The following is a 19,501-nucleotide window of genomic DNA, read 5'->3' as shown; positions in this document are numbered from 1 at the left end:
TGGGGTGGGTTCTGTCTTTTTGTGGCCTCACCGATATCACTGATGCTCAGTATATGGGTACCAATGATCTTTGAGCGGTTTTAATTACCCACTGCAGAGCCCTCCCATGCATTTATTGCTCCCCTGTAAAAGTTAACAAGAAGTTGAAACAAGATTTTTGCCTTCTTAAGTTTCCTTAGGAAATACAACCGGTTTTGTTTAGCTCTCTTCACCAGCGTGGCGATGTGAGATGACCATGACAGGTTCTCTGCGACGCTGATTCCCAGGAAAATGAAACTGTTCACCTGCTCCACCTCGGTTGATGTAGGCAGGGGTTTGTGTCTTGACCTCCTTTTTCCCAAAATCATCAGTTCCTTGGTTTGGCTGACGTTGAGCAGTAGTTTCTGCACTACTTGTTTATTCCCTCTAATCGTCTAATCGTTGTTTAAAATATTCTTTCTAGCTGCAGGACAGTTGACATGTGCCAACAATTTGAAAAAAAATGAAAAAGGTTTACATTTCTAAAGTGTGATATAAAGTATGACAAAATTGTTGCATCAGTGTCAAATATAGCTGAAATTCCCAAAAGTCATCCCAGTTGTAAGAGATGATTTTGGCCACTTGGGGGAAACAAGTTGTGAACACAACTTATCACCTTTTGAGTTGAAATGGCGAACATTATAAAACAGGTGCTTATTCACATCCAACAACAGTTATGGCGCAACAGGTGGTGAATGTAAGTCACATCACTCTATTTTAGCTATGATTTTGGTCTCTATCAACCACTTGAGGGAAATGTCTGTCCCGCTTTGCTAATTGCTCCACTATTTTCACCAGCTAGCTTGGTTGCTAACTTGTCTTCCGTTTGGTGCCTCTCATGTAGCGTTTTTAGCTAGCATACAAGTAGCGAACTAAGTTACCGGTTTATATAATAGGCAAATATCGTCCCATTCTCATACACACATGCACACTCTCACTATTCCTAGTTTGGGCCCCTCTGTTTGTCTCAAAGTACTGTAATGTGAACTCTCCATGTTTCATATTAGCCTTACTATGATGTCTATGTTACTTTTGGAAGGCATTATGAAAGTGCTTATTTATTTAGCAAGGTGTTTTAAGTAAAGTGTGGTGGAAAGCATATTAGATTCAATTAAAAAGTAAAAAAGAAATCATGAGTTGTCAGGTGTAAAGTGTGTGTTATACATTTAGATATTTATGGGCCATTAGATAACAGAGCAGAGAATCATAGGAAAGGTGGGCGAGAGAGAGAGAGAGCAGTGCAACACAGATATGAGCTGGGATTAAACCCATCCACTGAATCACCAAGGCACCCACTATATGATTAGCTTCATTTAAAAAAAATACTGTTTTCAGATGAGTAATTGCTCAGTAGTTTGCTACACACTTGGAACATGAATTATTTTTCAGTTAAAGGGTTAAAAGCAGGCTGATGTCTTCAATTATATTTATTAGCAATTACTTTGCCACAGATGGTGAAATCATTGTAAATAGGAACTGTTATTACCCTCTTCACATCTAGAAAATAAACGGTTTATCTGTCCTCTGCCTCCATTACTCTATCACTTATTTTTTTTCTTTCTCCAATTGCATTTAAAACCAGCCATTTACTGAAGACGTAATAGTCTGTATTTTTATTACTGTACAATTCTAAAGTTGACACATGTTGTTTGCTTTTTTTCTTGTACTGTGGTATTTGCATCCCCAGTCTCTTTAATTGCTGTGGGGTTTGAGTCATGCCTTTCCCTGTCTGTAGAGCTTCCTTGAGTGTTTTCAACTTAAACAACTTCCTGTCTGGAGAGGAAGGGGGCCTGCCAGGAAGCAGAAAGCAGGAACCCCCCACCCCCACCCCCACCCATGAGCATGTCAAACAAGGCAGGTGGGGAGATGTTATGTATGTAGGTGTCTAACAACACACATAATCCAGAATATCTTTGATATTGTGAGAAAATAAAGAAGACTGTTGAGTTTCCTGTCCAGTTATGCTAAAACTGGTTCATTATTATTTGTTACCATGGAAATTGAAAAAAGTCTTCTTCAAAGGCGAGGTATCAAAACTTAATTGATTTTGTGACAAGTCTTTGATGAATCCTTGCTGCTATCTGTAGCTCTTCGCTTTATCAAAGAACGACACCCCAGCTCTTGCTTATAGCCTGGGCCTCTGCACAGTAGCTTGCAGGATCAAACGCACTGTAGAATTAAATTAGTTAAAGCATTATTTCCGCTTCTAAGATATTCCCCTACAGCTTGCTTCTTTCAGCCCAGCTCTCTTCTTCTGTGTGTCATCTATCCACTTATCAAGCCTCTGTTTAACTTACAGACACTTGATGTCCACGCTGCTGCTTGGACAGTTTGTTCATCATCCTTTAAAACTCTAAATCTTCAATATTATCTGTGCTGGAACAGAGCTTTATGCAATTGTATGTATCCTACACACATCATTTAAATTTCTTTGCTTCCCTGTAGCACACTAAAACTAATTCCTTTACATCCTTTTCCGGAGCAGACATTTGCTGAGTGTTTAGTTTGAATTATGGTTCAAGTAGAAGCCGCCACCATTTTCCTCAGCAAGTAAATTGGTCGACAATGTGACAGTATGGAACAACAAAGATGAGATGCTCAGAGGGAGACTAAAATCCCGAACATTAACAAAATGCTTTACACTTTTGTGTTATTCTCTCAATTCTTCCGTTCTGTTGGTCCAGGTAAAACAAGAGAACCGCTAATAAGCACCTCTGTTGCCCCTTCATTTATGCTATCTTGAGTGTTCTTCAGAGTTCTCCATCCTTTCACTCATTTAATCTCAGTCTGTCTGCTCGAAATGAAAATGTACTCTCTATTCCTTTTCCTTTTCTGCACCACCGGTTGATTCTTTCAATGGCGTTCCTCCCTCTGCTCTCTATTGCTTTATTTCCCACTGTTTCCACCCAAGGCCAAGAGGTAACCTGATTAGCAGAATGTTGTGTTAGTTTGGTGTGGAGCACCTTATGTAAGTTTAGCACAATCTCCTTTTCTAAACCCACGTCTCAGTTAGATGAAAACACTGGTATGACAGCGGTGCCTCTGTTTGGGATAATGTAGGTGGAATATTGTCTCTCTCCCCCTCTTACATTTAAGTGGTGTTTATTTTCTAAAAAAATATTGCAAAGGATGTGGGTTTTATAAGATTGTAGAGAGTGGGGAGTGATGGGAAAGAGAGATGGAAACGAGACATAGATTATGAACTAGAGTCAAAATGAGCAAATTGTATTGGTAATATTATCCAGATGAGGTTGAATGAAGTGTGATAGAGTTTCAGTATTGCCTTTGTATGTTTGTGTCTTTTTCTCTTTGTAAACTCAGAGGTTGTTTACTCTGTAAATGAGCACAAAAAATTATACATCAGATCCAGGCAAGATCTTACTTATTTCATAACTAATTATTACAGCTAAACTGACAGGGTCCGTAATGACCTTTGTAAGCCACTGTGTGTGTGTGTGTGTGTGTGTGTGTGTGTGTGTACAGATATATACACTGCTCATAAAAAAAATAAATAAATAAAATAAAGGGAACACTAAAATAACACATCCTAGATCTGAATGAAGGAAATAATCTCATTAAATACTCCTTTCTTTACATAGTTGAATGTACTGACAACAAAATCCCGCAAAAATTATCAATGGAAATCAAATTTATCAACCCATGGAGGTCTGGATTTGGAGTCACACTCAAAATCAAACTGGAAAACCGCACTACAGGCCGATCCAACTTTGATGTAATGTCCTTAAAACAAGTCAAAATGAGGCTCAGTAGTGTGTGTGGCCTCCACGTGCCTGTATGACCTCCCTACAACGCCTGGGCATGCTCCTGATGAGGTGGCGGATGGTCTCCTGAGGGATCTCCTCCCAGACCTGGACTAAAGCATCCGCCAACTCCTGGACAGTCTGTGGTGCAACGTGGTGTTGGTGGATGTGCCCAATTTGGATTCAGGTCTGGGGAACAGGCGGGCCAGTCCATACCATCAATGCCTTCCTCTTGCAGGAACTGCTGACACACTCCAGCAACATGAGGTCTAGCATTGTCTTGCATTAGGAGGAACCCAGGGCCAACCGCACCAGTATATGGTCTCACAAGGGGTCTGAGGATCTCATCTTGGTACCTAATGGCAGTCAGGCTACCTCTGGCGAGCACATGGAGGGCTGTGCGGCCCCCCAAAGAAATCCCACACCATTACTGACCCACCGCCATACCGGTCATGCTGGAGGATGTTGCAGGCAGCAGAACGTTCTCCACGGCATCTCGAGACTCTGCCACGTCTGTCACGTGCTCAGTGTGAACCTGCTTTCATCTGTGCCAGTGACGAATTTGCCAATCTTGGTGTTCTCTGGCAAATGCCAAACGTCCTGCACGGTGTTGGACTGTAAGCACAACCCCCACCTGTGGACGTCGGGCCCTCATACCACCCTCATGGAGTCTGTTTCTGACCGTTTGAGCAGACACATTTGTGGCCTGCTGGAGGTCATTTTGCAGGACTCTGGCAGCGCTCCTCCTGCTCCTCCTTGCACAAAGGCGGAGGTAGCCTCCTCCACGTCTCCTGATGTACTGGCCTGTCTCCTGGTAGCGCCTCCATGCTCTGGACACTACGCCGACAGACACAGCAAACCTTCTTGCCACAGCTCGCATTGATGTGCCATCCTGGATGAGCTGCACTACCTGAGCCACTTGTGTGGGTTGTAGATTCCGTCTCATGCTACCACTAGAGTGAAAGCACCGCCAGCATTCAAAAGTGACCAAAACATCAGCCAGGAAGCATAGGAACTGAGAAGTGGTCTGTGGTCAGCACCTGCAGAACTACTCCTTTACTGGGGTGTCTTGCTAATTGCCTATAATTTCTTCCTGTCTATTCCATTTGCACAACAGCATGTGAAATTGATTGTCAATCAGTGTTGCTTCCTAAGTGGACAGTTTGATTTCACAGGAGTGTGATTGACTTGCAGTTACATTGTGTTGTTTAAGTGTTCCCTTTATTTTTTTGAGCAGTGTATATATTGGCGTGCACATCAGCTGTCCACATGCACCCAAACAAACATCACACGCACAAAGCCTCAGATACACAAAGCAAACTACCTCAACAATGCACACAGCAGTCTGGCACCATTCATGAGCATCACAAAGTGGCCAGGTGAACACAGGCTGTAGCATGCATGGGTGAGTCAGGTTGTACAGTGAAAGGCTCTCTGCCCTGCGTATAACCTTGAATACACAGTGCATCAAGAGATGATTGTTTTCACGATCATCTAAGGAGACCATGCGGAAATTCTGTATGTCCTGTTTTCTTAAATCGCACTTGTTTTATGTTATTTCAATTCTGCTGAAGTCTCTGTTTGCTTCTCCATTATTCTGTTGCATAGTGAGTCACATTGTAGCCATTTAATTGTCTGCATTTCTTTTCCGTCTCCTGTGGCTCCACACAGCCGTGTCATTTGTGTGTTTTTCAGGTACATAAGGTGTTCATTTGTCTTTTCACTGACCTTTAACGGGACAAGTGTAAACAGATTATAGACAGCAACGGGATTATTTTAATGTTGATGAATGAATCTAAATGTGAATCAATATGTTCATCTATCAAACCTGTATCTGACAGACAGTGGTGGAAGTATACACTGTATAAAAGAAGTGGATGTAGCCACCGTGATGTCAGCCATTGGTGTGTGGACTACTGTTTTGAAGCCTTGACTGGTTCCACAAAACCGCCATCTTGGTTTTGTGTAACCAGAAGTGACTGTATTTGAATGAGTGGGTGGAGCTAGCTAGCTTGGTTAGTAGGGTGCAACTGTAATTTACATCAACTGTGATATTAATTGAGATGCTTATTTTGGCTAGCAAAAAAAAACATACTTTAAACAAAGTGTACTTACTTGAAAAATTGAACAGCAGACTCCTTAGTACAATCGAATGCTGAACATGTCATTTTTAGGCCACCAAAATGTTCCAATGAACTTTCATGAACTGAAAACACACTGTGAAAGCGTCAAAGTTCTTAAACACAAACATTCACAGCACCCTAAAACAAGTTACTGGCTAATTAAATGTGCACAGTGCAGTGGATATGATTTGCCTCTATCCTGAGTGACAGGTCGCTGTGGTAGTGACTTATCAATCACAAGTTAACCACTACCATTACCATACTCTTTTCATCTAAATGGAACCATCATTTACAAAAATGATGACTTGAAACTATTGATTAGAGCTGCAACTATTTGTCAATTAATCGATTACTTACAAAAATTAATCGACAACTATTTTGCATGTGAAAAATTTTCTGGTTTCATCTTTTTAAATGTGAGGAATTGCTGCTATTCTTTGTTATTTATAAAAGTTAATGAAGAGTGTTTGGGTTTTGGGCTGCTGGTTTGACAAAAAAAAGCGATTTGAGGACGTCACTGTGGGCTTTGGAAAATTGTGATGAGCATTTTTCACAATTTCTTCACATTTCATTGACTAAACGATTAATCGATTAATCGTGAAAGTAATCGGCAGATTAGTCGATAATGAAAATAATCGTTAGTTGCAGCCCTACTAGCGAGTGAGACCATAAACTCATTAGGAAAGTGTTTACTTACAGCATGTAATCAATCAAGTGAGAAGTGAGAAGACGGGTCATTTTGTCATTGACTCCAATGCAATCTGACTTCTTTTTGTAACCAGTGGAGCCAACCCCTGCTGGCCATTGGAAAGAATGCAAGTTTTAAGGCACTTAGGCATTGGCTTTACTTTTCAGACTCTGACGTTGCCTCTTGGGTGGAAGGAGTATTCAGATCCTTTAATTAAGTAAAAGTACAGCTACAGCTACAATGCTTTTTTGTAAAATATTGGATAATTTCACAATTATTTACAAATAACACGTGACAAGGGGCCCCAGCTAGACACTGCTTTTTTGTAAGGGGTCCCAAGTCCAAAACAAGCCAATATAGTGTAATTTATAAGCTCTTTTGTAGAAATTATATTAATTGCTCATGCTGTATGTCAACTCATTCAAACCGAAATGACAGTAACTGCAATGCCATTATTGAACTGTTTATTTGTTTTTAACCTCTAAAAACCTCCTCGCCTTCCAGGTCTGTCCTTCTACAGCCGAGTGGCAGAGAACTGCGAGGAGGCAGCCCACTTTAATGAGGTCAGTGTCTTCATTTCCCTTGTCATACACTAACCCTCCTCGATAATGACTAATCAGCAATTATCTCTTAACTTAATAGAAACCACAACCTTCCTGTTTTAATTGCAGATAACAGTACACCTTTTACCATTAGCTGCAGGTTTTGTCAATGAATCTAGTGGTAAGTCAATAATTAGCAGGCATTATGTAGGTAATGGATTTTTTTCTTTTGATTTAAGTGATAACCTTAATACAACTCAAACTTAAAATCATGTATTATTAGACATAAGTGAGTACAGGAAAGATTCACATTTATACCTATCTACTATACTGTATATTGGCCCAGCTGCTGTTGACATTCAAGGAGATCTTTCTCTTATGGCATATCTACAGAGGATTAATTCCATCCACTGATCAATTTGAACCCTGACCCTATCCCAGCATGCGTTGTGTTAGAAGCAGGGTACGCCTTAGACAGGTTGCCAGTCAGACAAACATATTTTACCATCACATTTACATCTAGGAGCAATTTCAAGTTCACTTTAAAGTGCATTCCTACTTTCTGGCTTGTTACATATTGTGCACACTATGTCTTGAGTTGGCACTTAACATGGCATTGCATATATATGCCAAGGGGCGGAATTATATAATATGGACGTAATTCCTAGGAGACTGGACTACACACCGACACAAATCCACACACATGCTGTGAGGCGACAGTGGTAACCAATGATCCAGACGTGGATCACATGTTAAAAACTAATTAATGTTCTAAGCCAAAATATTACTGATCCTCGCTTGCAAATTGCTGATGTCCTGCCAAGTATCTCCTAATGGCCCTCTCCTGTTCACTGATGGCCAATCAGTGTCTGAGAGGCGAGGTAGAGACAGTGGCCTCCACCCATGTGTGACATTGAATACTTGCTCTGTTGTAATTAAACTAGACACACCACTGCTTTGGAGAGGAAGAGCTGGTCCCTGTAATAGCTCTCCTGTCAGAACCAGAAGTTCTTAGAATTGAAAACTTGAAAAAGAAAGTTTTGTGGATATGAACACTTCACAGTTTCACTTAAATGCCAGGGAATTATATTATTCTGAGCAACAGCACAGACCCGAGAAAGTCTTCAGAACTTTGAGGATTTCATTGGAGCCCCCTTGGGTCAGTCGCTCTTTTTCACTGTGGCTGCCGTGGCATTCTGGGACATGTTCCCAGTAGGATTCCTGCAGGCTCCTGCCACACTGACAAACCGGTGTTATGGGGGATTCAAATGCAAAAAATCATTTAATGCAGCAGAACGGGGAAAAGAAAGAGATGAGGGGTTAGGGATCAAGAGAAAAGTGCTGCAAGAAATCCACACAAAGTGGAAGCAAACCGGACAGAACAGGGGTAGGGGATAAAGTCAGGGAATGAAATAAGAGAAACAAAAGAATGAGAGCCTCAAACACACAGTTCCTTCCCAAGGGAGGTTTGACTACAGTTTTTTTCTCTCTGAGCTGCTTGCTTTTACAAAGAAAAACATTTTTCCCTTGATGGGCTCACAAGCAAAGTGCAGCTTCCTTTGCTGATAACCAGAGCTTTTGTTATCAGTCTAATCAGGAAAATGGCTAAATGACACATTTGGCTGCTTATATAGTCTTGCGCGCACACACACACACACACACTTACACACACATCCACACGACACATTCCCTGCAGAAATAATGTTGTTTTTGTAGAATCGCAAGTGAAATATAAGAGAGAAAAGTAGACAAACAGGAGATATATGACTATTAATAATGGCACATTATATTATTCCTGAGGGTCGACTGCAGTAACTGGTATAAAAGTGAGTGGTTGGCACTGATATGTGATGTCCTGTGACAGCTTCACCCAATGCTCTCATCTTGGTCCTGTAGTGCTGGGGAGGTCGTTAGCATCACTCAGCATCAATAAAATGTCCAGGACTCCCTTGGGACGACTTGTGCTTCCAGTAGTTCCTGAGTCGGTGTTATTTGCATGTGTCTGTGCATGTACTGTTTCTATAGCCACCCACACAAACACTTGAGCAATTCCTCATCACATCCTCCTCATCTGACATCTTCATCCTCAGCACTGGAACATTTGCATGGCTCAGTAAGCCCAGTCCAACCCCTGGAATTGCGGCCCATTAGCATAGAGTTGTGTGTCTTGTTGCTTTATGCATGGACTAGCAGGATGCGTTTGAACTATATGCAGATAGACTGGATGGAGAATCTGTATTCATTATTCATTCCATGGTGGGGCTTGGCTTTTAGCTGCAGTACACCAGGGCTTCCCCCTCACTAGTTAGACATAACTGGAGCAAAGAACTGAAAGCCCTGCAAGTATTTTATGTGGCCACAGGGTTCACTGAGTATAAGCCTCAAGATATTGCTACTGTACATGCGTATGTGTCCATGTTAATGTGCGTGCAAGAGAGAGAGGGCACATGCAAGAATTTGTGTTTGTTTAGTTTACAAAACAAGATGTCAAGAGATTTGAACTTCACAGACAAGGAAAGGGGAGTTATACAGTCATAATGAATGCAAGAATATTCCTTCTCCACTAGCTTCCAGCTGCTGTGGCCCTACAGTGCACTAAGTGCACAGTCTGACTTTTTAATGAAAGTCTTGTGATTATGTTCCACTGCATTCTGAATCCAGCTTTTTAAGGTGTCTGTCTCTACTAATTAGCCCAAGACCTGTAAATAGACTTTGGTGTGTAAAATTGTTAGAGTTCCTGTTTAATGAATTCATCTGCCAAGCTGGAAAATGTTTAAATTGACTGTGTGGCCAAAAATACACCGCCTGTACACCAAACACCACGGTCTTGCTTTAATCAACAGTAACTTGAAGCAGGAGACATGGCGTTTTACTTTATTAACATGTAACCAAATTACGATCCCTAATCTTAAACAACGTGCTTTTGTTGTTGAAACCTAACCACAAAGTACTTAGGATATGAACTCTGGATTAGGGCGTAAAAGTGAAAATAACAAGATTAAAGTTAATTGTCATGTTTAATCTTTATAAATAGTAAATAAAATGAATTAGAGATCCATCCCAGAGATGGACTTGTTAACTTTGAGTGATAAATTGAGGGTGCGGGCAGGAGTGGATACACATGTGTGGAATGGGCGGTAGAGGAACACACATGTTGCGGGAGCGGGCAGTAATGGTCACAAAATCAGCGGGAGCGGGATCAAGAAAACAAGTCTCTACATGGGAGCTCTGGTGAGACAGAAGAGGAGGGGCTGCAGTGTGGTGGCTCACTTGTTCTATTGGCTACTTCTGCACAATAGTCGGTGTTGATAGGCTATTACTTGTGACTTGTATCCAATCAGCTAGTATTGTGGGTCGGACATTGTACTCACCACTCTGTGGGCTCCAACCCTAAGCAGACAGATAGGTAGCTGCATCAGAGCTCATTTTTTTTATTAATTAATTATATCGGCTATCTGTTTTTTAGGGCTAAGACTAAGGATTTACATAGTCGAATCAGTCAAATCCTGCCTATAGACAACTGATAGTCGAATCATGTGTGTGTTTTTGTGTGCGGTGATTGCGAGCGAGGGGTAGCTCCGCTTTAATGTTGAGAAGCTGCAGAGCTGCAGTCTCTATTCATTCAACTTACACTGTAACTTTCCAGCTAATCTGAAGCTTTTTGAAGACCCTTTTCTCTCTCTCTCTCGCCTGTCATTCACCGGTCCTGTGACGAGTTTTACGTGCATTACTGCTGCCGTCAACTACATGCATGTTGCGGTTCCCCGCGGGTCTGTTTCAAGTAGCCGGTGTAACACCAAAATCTGTGACCTATCAGATTCTGTAACTACACCCAAACGACGATGTTTTCCTAACCATAACCAAGTACTTTTGGTGCCTAAACCCAACCAAGTACTTTTGGTGTCTAAGCCTAACCAAGTACTTTTGGTGCCTAAACCCAACCAAGTACTTTTGGTGCCTAAACCCAACCAAATTGCAACCACTTCACATCGTCAACAAAGCGTCTGGCGTTTAACTTGCCGTTTGGGTCATAGAATCTGATAGGTCACAAATTTTGGTGTCACACCGGCTATTTAAAAACGATAAAATATTCTTTATGTGGTTCATCAATGGTGATAAATTATCCGAAGATCTCGCGAGGTGCGAACAACTTGGCACAACACCGTGAAGCTGGGGATCGGTCTCTTCAGCAAGCGTTCCTCCACTGCCACTGCACACATACACGCTACGCTTACATATGCGCACTGACGACTCAGGGTTAGGTTTACAATTTTGGATTTATTCACAGACTTCAAAAACATTTATTGAAAGTTTTATTCTTTTTCAATTTTTATTTACAGCACATTGAACATTGAAATGTATATTGTAATAGGCTGTATATTAACTTATTGGGAGAAAACAGGTAGTTCTATGTAAAATCAGACGTTGAGCACCCCCATTTAGCCAAAATGGCATGATCCTTGTTTCTGATGCTTTGACTGTGAGATTGACAGTCGAATCAAGCTCCGCCCATCTAAGCATCGAATCTTCGAGTATTTGGGGTCATCCCTACTGTTTTTATAATGACCGATGCAGATTATTGGAAAAATGATGAATATCGGCGCCGATAATTGGCCAGACTGATTATTGGTTGACCCCTAGTGTGTAAACACAATTATTACGGGAGAAATGGATGATTTAGTAGTCATTGTGCCACTGTTCTCACAGTACTTCACCAGTGACATTCTCATCAGCCCGATCAAGGGCCTCATTACAGAAACTTCCTAAGTCTGAAATCCTATCTTATCTCAGTTTAGGATGAAATTTAGGATTTGTGGTATTACAGAAACATTTTTTCTAACTGAATTCACGAAAAAGGCCTGTCTTATCTTAAGCCGCGCAATATGCTAACGCCAAGTTAGCAATATAGTGTTAGTAATATGCTAACGCCAAAGTTAGCTAACCTTTAAAATAAACAGTAAAACAATACAACACACGGCAATACTTAGAGCTTCAGAGTTTGAAGTCGGGTCTAGTACAGCCCATGGCAATCTGAACTTGAACCGTTAAAGAGCTCGTTACGGTTGTGGAACTTTTGAAGCACTCATTTATTAATTTAACAAGCCCTGAAGTGTAAAGTATGAACATTGCGTTTTTTGCGGTGCTTACCATCCCCGTAGTAGGCTTGACAAATAGCGCGGTATTTCAGTTTAACACTTTCAGTTTCCCAGACTGTGTATTAATGGGTATGTATCAACTGCCAAGACAATTTTATAAGTTGGAAGAAAACTTCCCTAAAAGGTGGGGTTTCCTCTCCTACACTGACTTAATTAATGTCTCCAACTGATCTCGTCTTTTTTTGTCCAAGCTAGCTAGCCAGTGACAAGTAAAGTGAAACAGCCATCGTCAAGGTACAGGTGTCATGTACATTTTAACAGAGAAACAGGCCTGGCAGGACAAGTGTCGATTGAAGAATCAAGTTTACAGTTCTAGTTAGGATTTCTTAAGTTAAGATAAGATAAGAGGATAGGACAGAGCCATGAGTTTAGGAATTGCTTCTGTAATAGTAAGCTATAATTTTTCCTATTGTTGAAACTTAAAGGTCCAGTGTGTAATATTTGTAAGGATTTATTGCCAGAAATGCAATATAATATCCACAACTATGTTTTCAGTGGTGTATAAAGAACTTACATAATGAACCGTTATGTTTCTATTACCTTAGAAAGAGCCATTTATATCTACATAACCGCAGGTCCTCCCTGTAAGTGCCAGATCCGTACAGCCAGCAAGAGCCATTCTTCACATGTGCAAAATCTGTTCTGTCAGTCAAAGAAGGTTACCACAAATCTGCCTATTCAAAATGATCCAACTAAATCTTTCATATCGAGATAACAATGTTCTTATTTTCAAATCTCATTGATAACAGTTATGACTCCTCTCTGTAGCCCACTCTCCCTCTCTCTACTCCTCTCTCTACTCCCTAAAGCCCACAGAACCTGCCTGAGCTTTCCAGAACAAAAAGCAGCTACTTCAGAGTTTATCATTGACTCATGATGCCTGTACTATTTTATCTCCTAAATATTTTGGCTAGTTGAAGTAAATATATAGATATAAGATGTTGTTTGTTTTGTTTGTAGTTTATTCCACAGGAAAGCTATAGCGTATTTGTTAAGCTATAAGATGTTTCCAGTAATCAGGCAAAGGTTGCTATGGTTTAAGTCCCTAAGACAGATAGACCGGAATTTGTTGCCCATGTTTCCTGGCAATAAAATAAACAGTTGTCATTTCATGATACTTTATCATCTGTTAATTTTAATACTTAATACATTGTTAGGACTAATTAATCAATTAGAATATTTATTTAATTAGGACTAATTAAATAAATATACAGTATACTGTATAATGCTACATGATAAATAAAAGGCTTCCCAGCGATCAGTGATCGGTATAAAAAATACTGATTGGAGCACCTCTATTCTTCTGCTTGTATACTTCCGGCAGTGTAGACGGCGGTAGACGCTCATCACTACTTTGAATGTGTATGAAGAAGAGATAGAAGAAGAGGAACTAATAATAATAATATACAGTCTCTGAGTAGTCGTCTGGTTTATTAGAAGTAAGAAGAGAAGTGAAATTTTGACAAATGAAGGACTACACCTTTTATTTAGCACGAGCCCACAGTGTGTGGATCTTCTTGCTGTCGACAGAAATGTGCCGCTTATGTTCATGAGACAATCAGCTGATTAATTGCAGTGTTTCCTCTAGGACAAACAGCAAACAGAGAGCAGAGCAGCTCTCAGGCATTCCGGGTTGCTTTCAGATATGTTTCTCCTGTAGTTCAACTTTTAATATCATCACTGCTGAATCAACACACATGCAGGAGTGACTGATTGAGGTAACCTCTTTAAATGTTCATGTGGCACCTTTTTACCTCATCCATAATAAATTCAATTATTTTAATTCAGTTATAAACTCCTGGACTTTAATAGCTCCTGTGTTTCAGCAGGTTATCTTCTAATGTTCAAAGTTATGCACATTCAGACTGGTTCTCTGACATTTCCAGAATAAAGGATATTTTGAGAGGTCAAACAGGATAAATCATAATAAACTTTGAAATCAATCCGCGGTCCACCTGCGTGCCACAACGTGTGGAAGGGATCCATATCACAGATTCTGCAATCCATGGTAGTCTGGGGATTTCATTCTTGCATGTTTTACTAAGCAACTCGATGAGTATATTTTTTTAAGTAGCCCATTAAAATATTCCTGCAAATGCAGTGAAGAAGCTGATTATCTGTAATTTAGCTATTTCTACAATTTTTTTTCCTTTTTAAATCTCCATGAGGGTGTTTATGAGGTGAGGGTGTCAGTTTAAAATATCACTTTTGCTGCCCAGCTAACTTTTGTTACCTGTGCCTTTTATTATGGAGATGTAGCCAATCAAACCTCTTGCTTTGCAGTAGCACAGGCTGCCAATACAATCTGATTATTCCTGAAGCATCTAAATAATCTTCACAACGCAAAGAATTATTGTGGCAGTAACACGAGAGCAGCTCGTTGTTGAAGCAGGTAAACCTACATACAGAGGTAGCTGTGCATCATGCGTAAAACCCAACAGGACTGTTTTATCCACCATGTTCTCTCTCTCTCTCTCTCGCTCTCTCTGTGCATCTGAAAAATAAATAACAGCTTGTAGCTGCTTAGTGAAAGATCAGTTTCACCGGCGACATTCTGTTTATGGACTCACCGTCGGACATCACTATAAAACAAATAGGAACCACTGTGTATTAAAGAAAAGAAACAGGCTAATGTCCAAAGCGATGCTCTGATCAACAACTTTTAATATATCTCAATCAATGCAGTGATCGTCAACATAGATGTTATAGTGTGTAGTCTTCATTTGCTCTGCAGAGACTAAACGCTTTTAATGGAAACCTCAGCTCCTCCGGTCACCTCTGTCCTTTCTTTTCCAAAACCACTTTTTCAGACTGAAAACTAAAAAAAACTACTAAACTAAAAATTATTTAATCAGTCTGTACAGGACGGAGCTGCAGGCTACGTCAGTTTAGTCTAAGTTTGTACCTGATGTTCTCAACATTGGACAAGTAGGCAGTAGTAAAATACAGCTTCCAGTTACTTTCTATAAATTGAGCTAATGTTAAGTTACATAGCAGCTATGTAGCTTCTGTAGAAGTTTCCTGCTCAACTCAGTCTGAAGGGGAGGGGAGATGTTAGCTAACTTAGCGCTAACTGCTTCATTTTTCCAGCAGGTGGGAAACAACAGATTTTTCTTGGTCTTGAGAAGCTGACACACTATAACAGACACCGTACATTTACTGCCAGAATATCTTCCTCCGCTCGCGTTCACCGTCACTTTCTGCCGCTCGGACAATCAAACACTCGCTACGCACCTCCTGATTCAGAGTTACGCTGCTCTTAAAACCATCTGTCACGTATGTTCTGCATAGAATGAGGAGAGGAAGCGAGCCGAGTGCTGCCGTGCTCGCACAGTGTGCGAGTGAAAACATTTGTAGCTCATAGTTTAATGATCGTGGGAAATTTTAGTAGTGGCGGTCATGAATTGGCAATAAAACGGTAACGTAACTTAGAAGCTCCTATCAGACAGCTAAACTTCATATTTTACTGCCCTGGTAGAAAAACTATATAGTTGTAAAGTCATGTATTATTATTTATTCTCCAGGCTTTGGTTTTGCTTGGGCATAAATGTGTTGGTTACATTCGTGAGACAATCAGCTGATTAATGGGCAATAAAACCATAACCAAGGATTACAGCTGGAAGCTCAGATAAGCCAGCTAAACTTTTACTTCCCTAGAAAAAATATTTATTTGGATTGTAATTTTTAACTGGGTCTTGGTTTTGCTAAGTGAGCAAAAATATGTTGGTTACCTTCGTGAGACAATCCACTGACTATTATTGGGAAATAAAACGGTACAGCATGAAAGTTCAGATCAGCCAGCTAACGTTAAACTTCACAAACCCGCTATTTGCAAAATCATATGGTTTTACTGAATAATTAAGTAAAATATAATTTCTTGATATATTTATCTAAAGAAACTAAATTCTTGACTGGCTACTCTGTTTTGACCTGTGTTGGCCACTGTAGCTATCTTACCCGCTTGGATAGGGGAGGGGGGGCGTTGAGTGAGAAGTTTTTTTGCAATTCATTGTAATTCGCAACCCTCACCCCTAGATGTCACTGAAACTTACACGCTTAACCTTTAAGATAGGACAAGCAGGATTTTTCTGTAATGAGGCCCCAGGACACTGAACTCAAGGGTGTGCTGTGGCTGACCAAAGAGAGTAGGAAGAGACCACAGTGAGGTCACTTCCACAGAACTTCCCTTGGTAATCAGGTTTGGGAAGTTAGTGGGCATGAGCAAGGCGTATCTGCTATATGAGGAATATATCACTATCAGGGTGAGGTTTTTAAACTAATAAACATTATCCCCAGTAGTACAGCATTCATATCCAGTGAGCCACCCGGGAATAAAATATAACTTCATGCATTAGGGTGATCCACCTATGGAGGTCATATTTCAGATGATGCTTTACTGAACACTTGACCACCAGTAAAGAGAAGAGGAGTAGGAGGTGCCTCCAGACTAGACACAAGCTGAGCTGGAATAATGCCGGTGCTAAAAATAGTTTATGAACTTCACCAGTTTTTAAGATTCAGGGCTTCTCCAGGGAGGTGCTTTCCCATCTCTGAGTATACTGAATAAATGATGACCTGAGCAGAATATTTTTTCTTTACCCACTTTGCTTTGGAGGGAAGCTGAAAGCTGAAATTTGAGCAAATGAGCACAGTAGAATAGACAGTTGGTATACTCACAACATAGTACCTAATTTTAAAACCTTTTTGCTTACGTACTAGTGTTGTGGATTTAGAATGACAGAAGAATTAAAAAACTTTGCACAAATACATAGATGCACACAAGAGATATATATCAAAAACATAATTTCAACTGGGAATGTTGTATTTCTACTTTGATGTGTGATTCCTTAGGAGAAGGAAAATACATAAGCACCCATTTCTCTTTTGCTGTTTCTGTGTGTATCCATGTGCATCAGCTTGTAACTCCTCTGCTTTAAGCAGTCCCTCTCAAGAGTGACACAGCACCAAACACTGGAACAAGTAGACAAAGTAAAGAAATACCCAGAAAAAATATTTAAACTATAAAATATTATGTGGTACTTTACTAGCAAAATATGCTCAAAAACAGAACTCAATGTTTTACATCTGAAGCACAGTACTTAAAGTCCATAGCCACGTTGCAGCTCTATGAAGCTTTACTTAGGCACAACAGTGCTTTGAGATTAATGCTAATATCAGCATGCGAAATACTCGCAATGACCATGTTAACATGTAGATGTTTAGCTGATATAATGTTTACCATTTTCAACATCTTAATTTAGCGTGTTAGAATGCGAACATTTGCTAATTATCACTAAAATGTATTCATTTGTAGGTGTGTAGTCAATCATACACCAATGACCTGGACATTTAAATTTTGACTACATGGTGACACTAGAGGAAAAGTAATGAAATTACCAAAGTCATCAGGATTCAATCTATACAATACCACGAATGTCTGTTCAAAATTTCATGGCAGTTTGTCCAATAGTTGTCATTTCTTGTGGCCCAATTGTCCAAATAGTTGAGACCAAGGGGTGTTTGGTTTTCATGTAATGGCAAGATTATGGTGAGCAGTGGGAGAGAAATGTATGGCTGTAAGCCTATTAGGGGAACCTGTACTGTATAGATATGATAAGAAAGTGTTGCTGTATTACCAAACAGTTTGGAGGCATTTTTGTAAGAATCCTTATTATGGGGCAGCTCAGCTCTAACAATAACTGTTACTAGATGAACAGAAGGTAGAGCTTCTCCTTTTGAAAAGAAGAAGGAAAATCTATCTCAGCAGAAACGTTTTTAATTAAGGGGTGAGTGCTAGCTACCAGCACAACACTGTTTATTTTCAAGGAGTTGTGGAGCAGATTACTTGACAAATGTATTGTACATTATCTCTGCACCATCTGGTCTTCCGCAGTAGAAACTGGGGAGCTAATTGCAGTTTTATTAGAGTCCAGCTCGAAACAAAATGAGATCTGAATTAACTGGCTAAAAAGTCTTGTATGTGTCCGCCCTGCCTCTCAATTTCAGGAGAGGAGAAAGAGTTTAAATCCAAATTGAGATTGAATAATTCCAACATTTGGTTTAACTGTTTAACTGATATATAAAAGTAAATCTCACTTTTTGATTGATTTGACATTATTTAGTGCCTAGTATCAGTGCAGTGGTGAATAATAACATCGAGAACAGCACCAACAACCAGAGCTTGTACCTGCTACAATGGTTAATACATATGCATTCTGGGTGAATGAAAGATTCTGACTGGATTAATGTCAGTATGCCTACACCCATGACATTTTATTTGACATATATTGTAAATTAGACTGAGATGAATGCAGACATATTGGAGCGTGCAGATAAAGTGACATCTGAGAAACAGAGTGTGGATGGAAATGAAAACAGGGATGGACAGTCCAATTGGAAAAAGGAAATTGAGCCTGAATTTGGGGGGGATGGAGTGAGCATGCAGAGATTTCAGTGAATTGGACAAGATTGAGTTTCTCAGCAGAACCAGCTTATCAGAGATGCTGTTTCATCTAGACTGTCAGACACACATATGTGTGTATGTGTTGCAGTGGTGGAAGATTTCAGAATTTAGTTAAGTCAGTGTGCCATTACTACAATAGAAAAAAGTCCAAACATTCAAATGTCCTACATTCAAAAAGTTACTTAACTACTAAAGTAAAAAGTATGTTAAGCAAAATATGCTTAAAGTATCAAAAGTACTCATTATGCTGCAAAATTGCTCCGTTCAGTGTTTAATTACTGCATCGTGGGGGGATTACTGAATGGGCCTACTAGTCTCTGGACCAGGTTAACCACAAAGAGACAAATAAAAACTGACTACAAAGAGACACAAATGACTACATGGACAAAAAAAACCATCCACAAAATGACTACAAAGAGGCGAAAACAACCACAAAGGGAGAAAAAGAATAAGAAAAGAATTGGAAAACAAAAGGGTTATTAAATAAGCTGAAGTATGATTTTTCAGAGGATGCATGCCATTTCCACAGTGACAAGACTGTTAGGAAATTAAAACCAAATTCACATTGGACAAAAGAAAAAAGAAAATGTGATTGAAAGAAGCATTATAATGGAAGGTAATGTCAGGTTACTGTATGTAGGCGAGTGAAGTATCAGCATTTAATAATTTACTATTGCAGAGGTGGACTCTCTCTTGTACTGCACAAAACAGCAAATACAGAGAAACTCTTCCTCACAATCCCAAATATTA

General features: G+C 40.0%; 1 protein-coding gene across 11 annotated transcripts in view; it reads left to right on the top strand.

Moving 5' to 3' along the window:
• Positions 1-19,501, top strand: part of otofa (otoferlin a) — an 83,754-nt gene that overhangs the window by 1,760 nt on the left and 62,493 nt on the right. For all 11 annotated transcript variants that reach the window (XM_038727248.1, XM_038727251.1, XM_038727242.1 and 8 more), the window contains exon 2: positions 7,095-7,153. In XM_038727248.1, coding sequence (XP_038583176.1) covers positions 7,095-7,153 — 59 coding nt within the window. The remainder of the gene's footprint in view (positions 1-7,094; positions 7,154-19,501) is intronic.

This window comes from Micropterus salmoides, unplaced genomic scaffold, assembly GCF_014851395.1.
Source record: "Micropterus salmoides isolate LMB-PRFRI ecotype aquatic unplaced genomic scaffold, ASM1485139v1 Ms_hic_scaffold_18, whole genome shotgun sequence".
NCBI classification, from domain to species: domain Eukaryota; kingdom Metazoa; phylum Chordata; class Actinopteri; order Centrarchiformes; family Centrarchidae; genus Micropterus; species Micropterus salmoides.
Note: the sequence above shows the minus strand (reverse complement) of the source record. Positions and strands in the feature narration are given on the sequence as shown.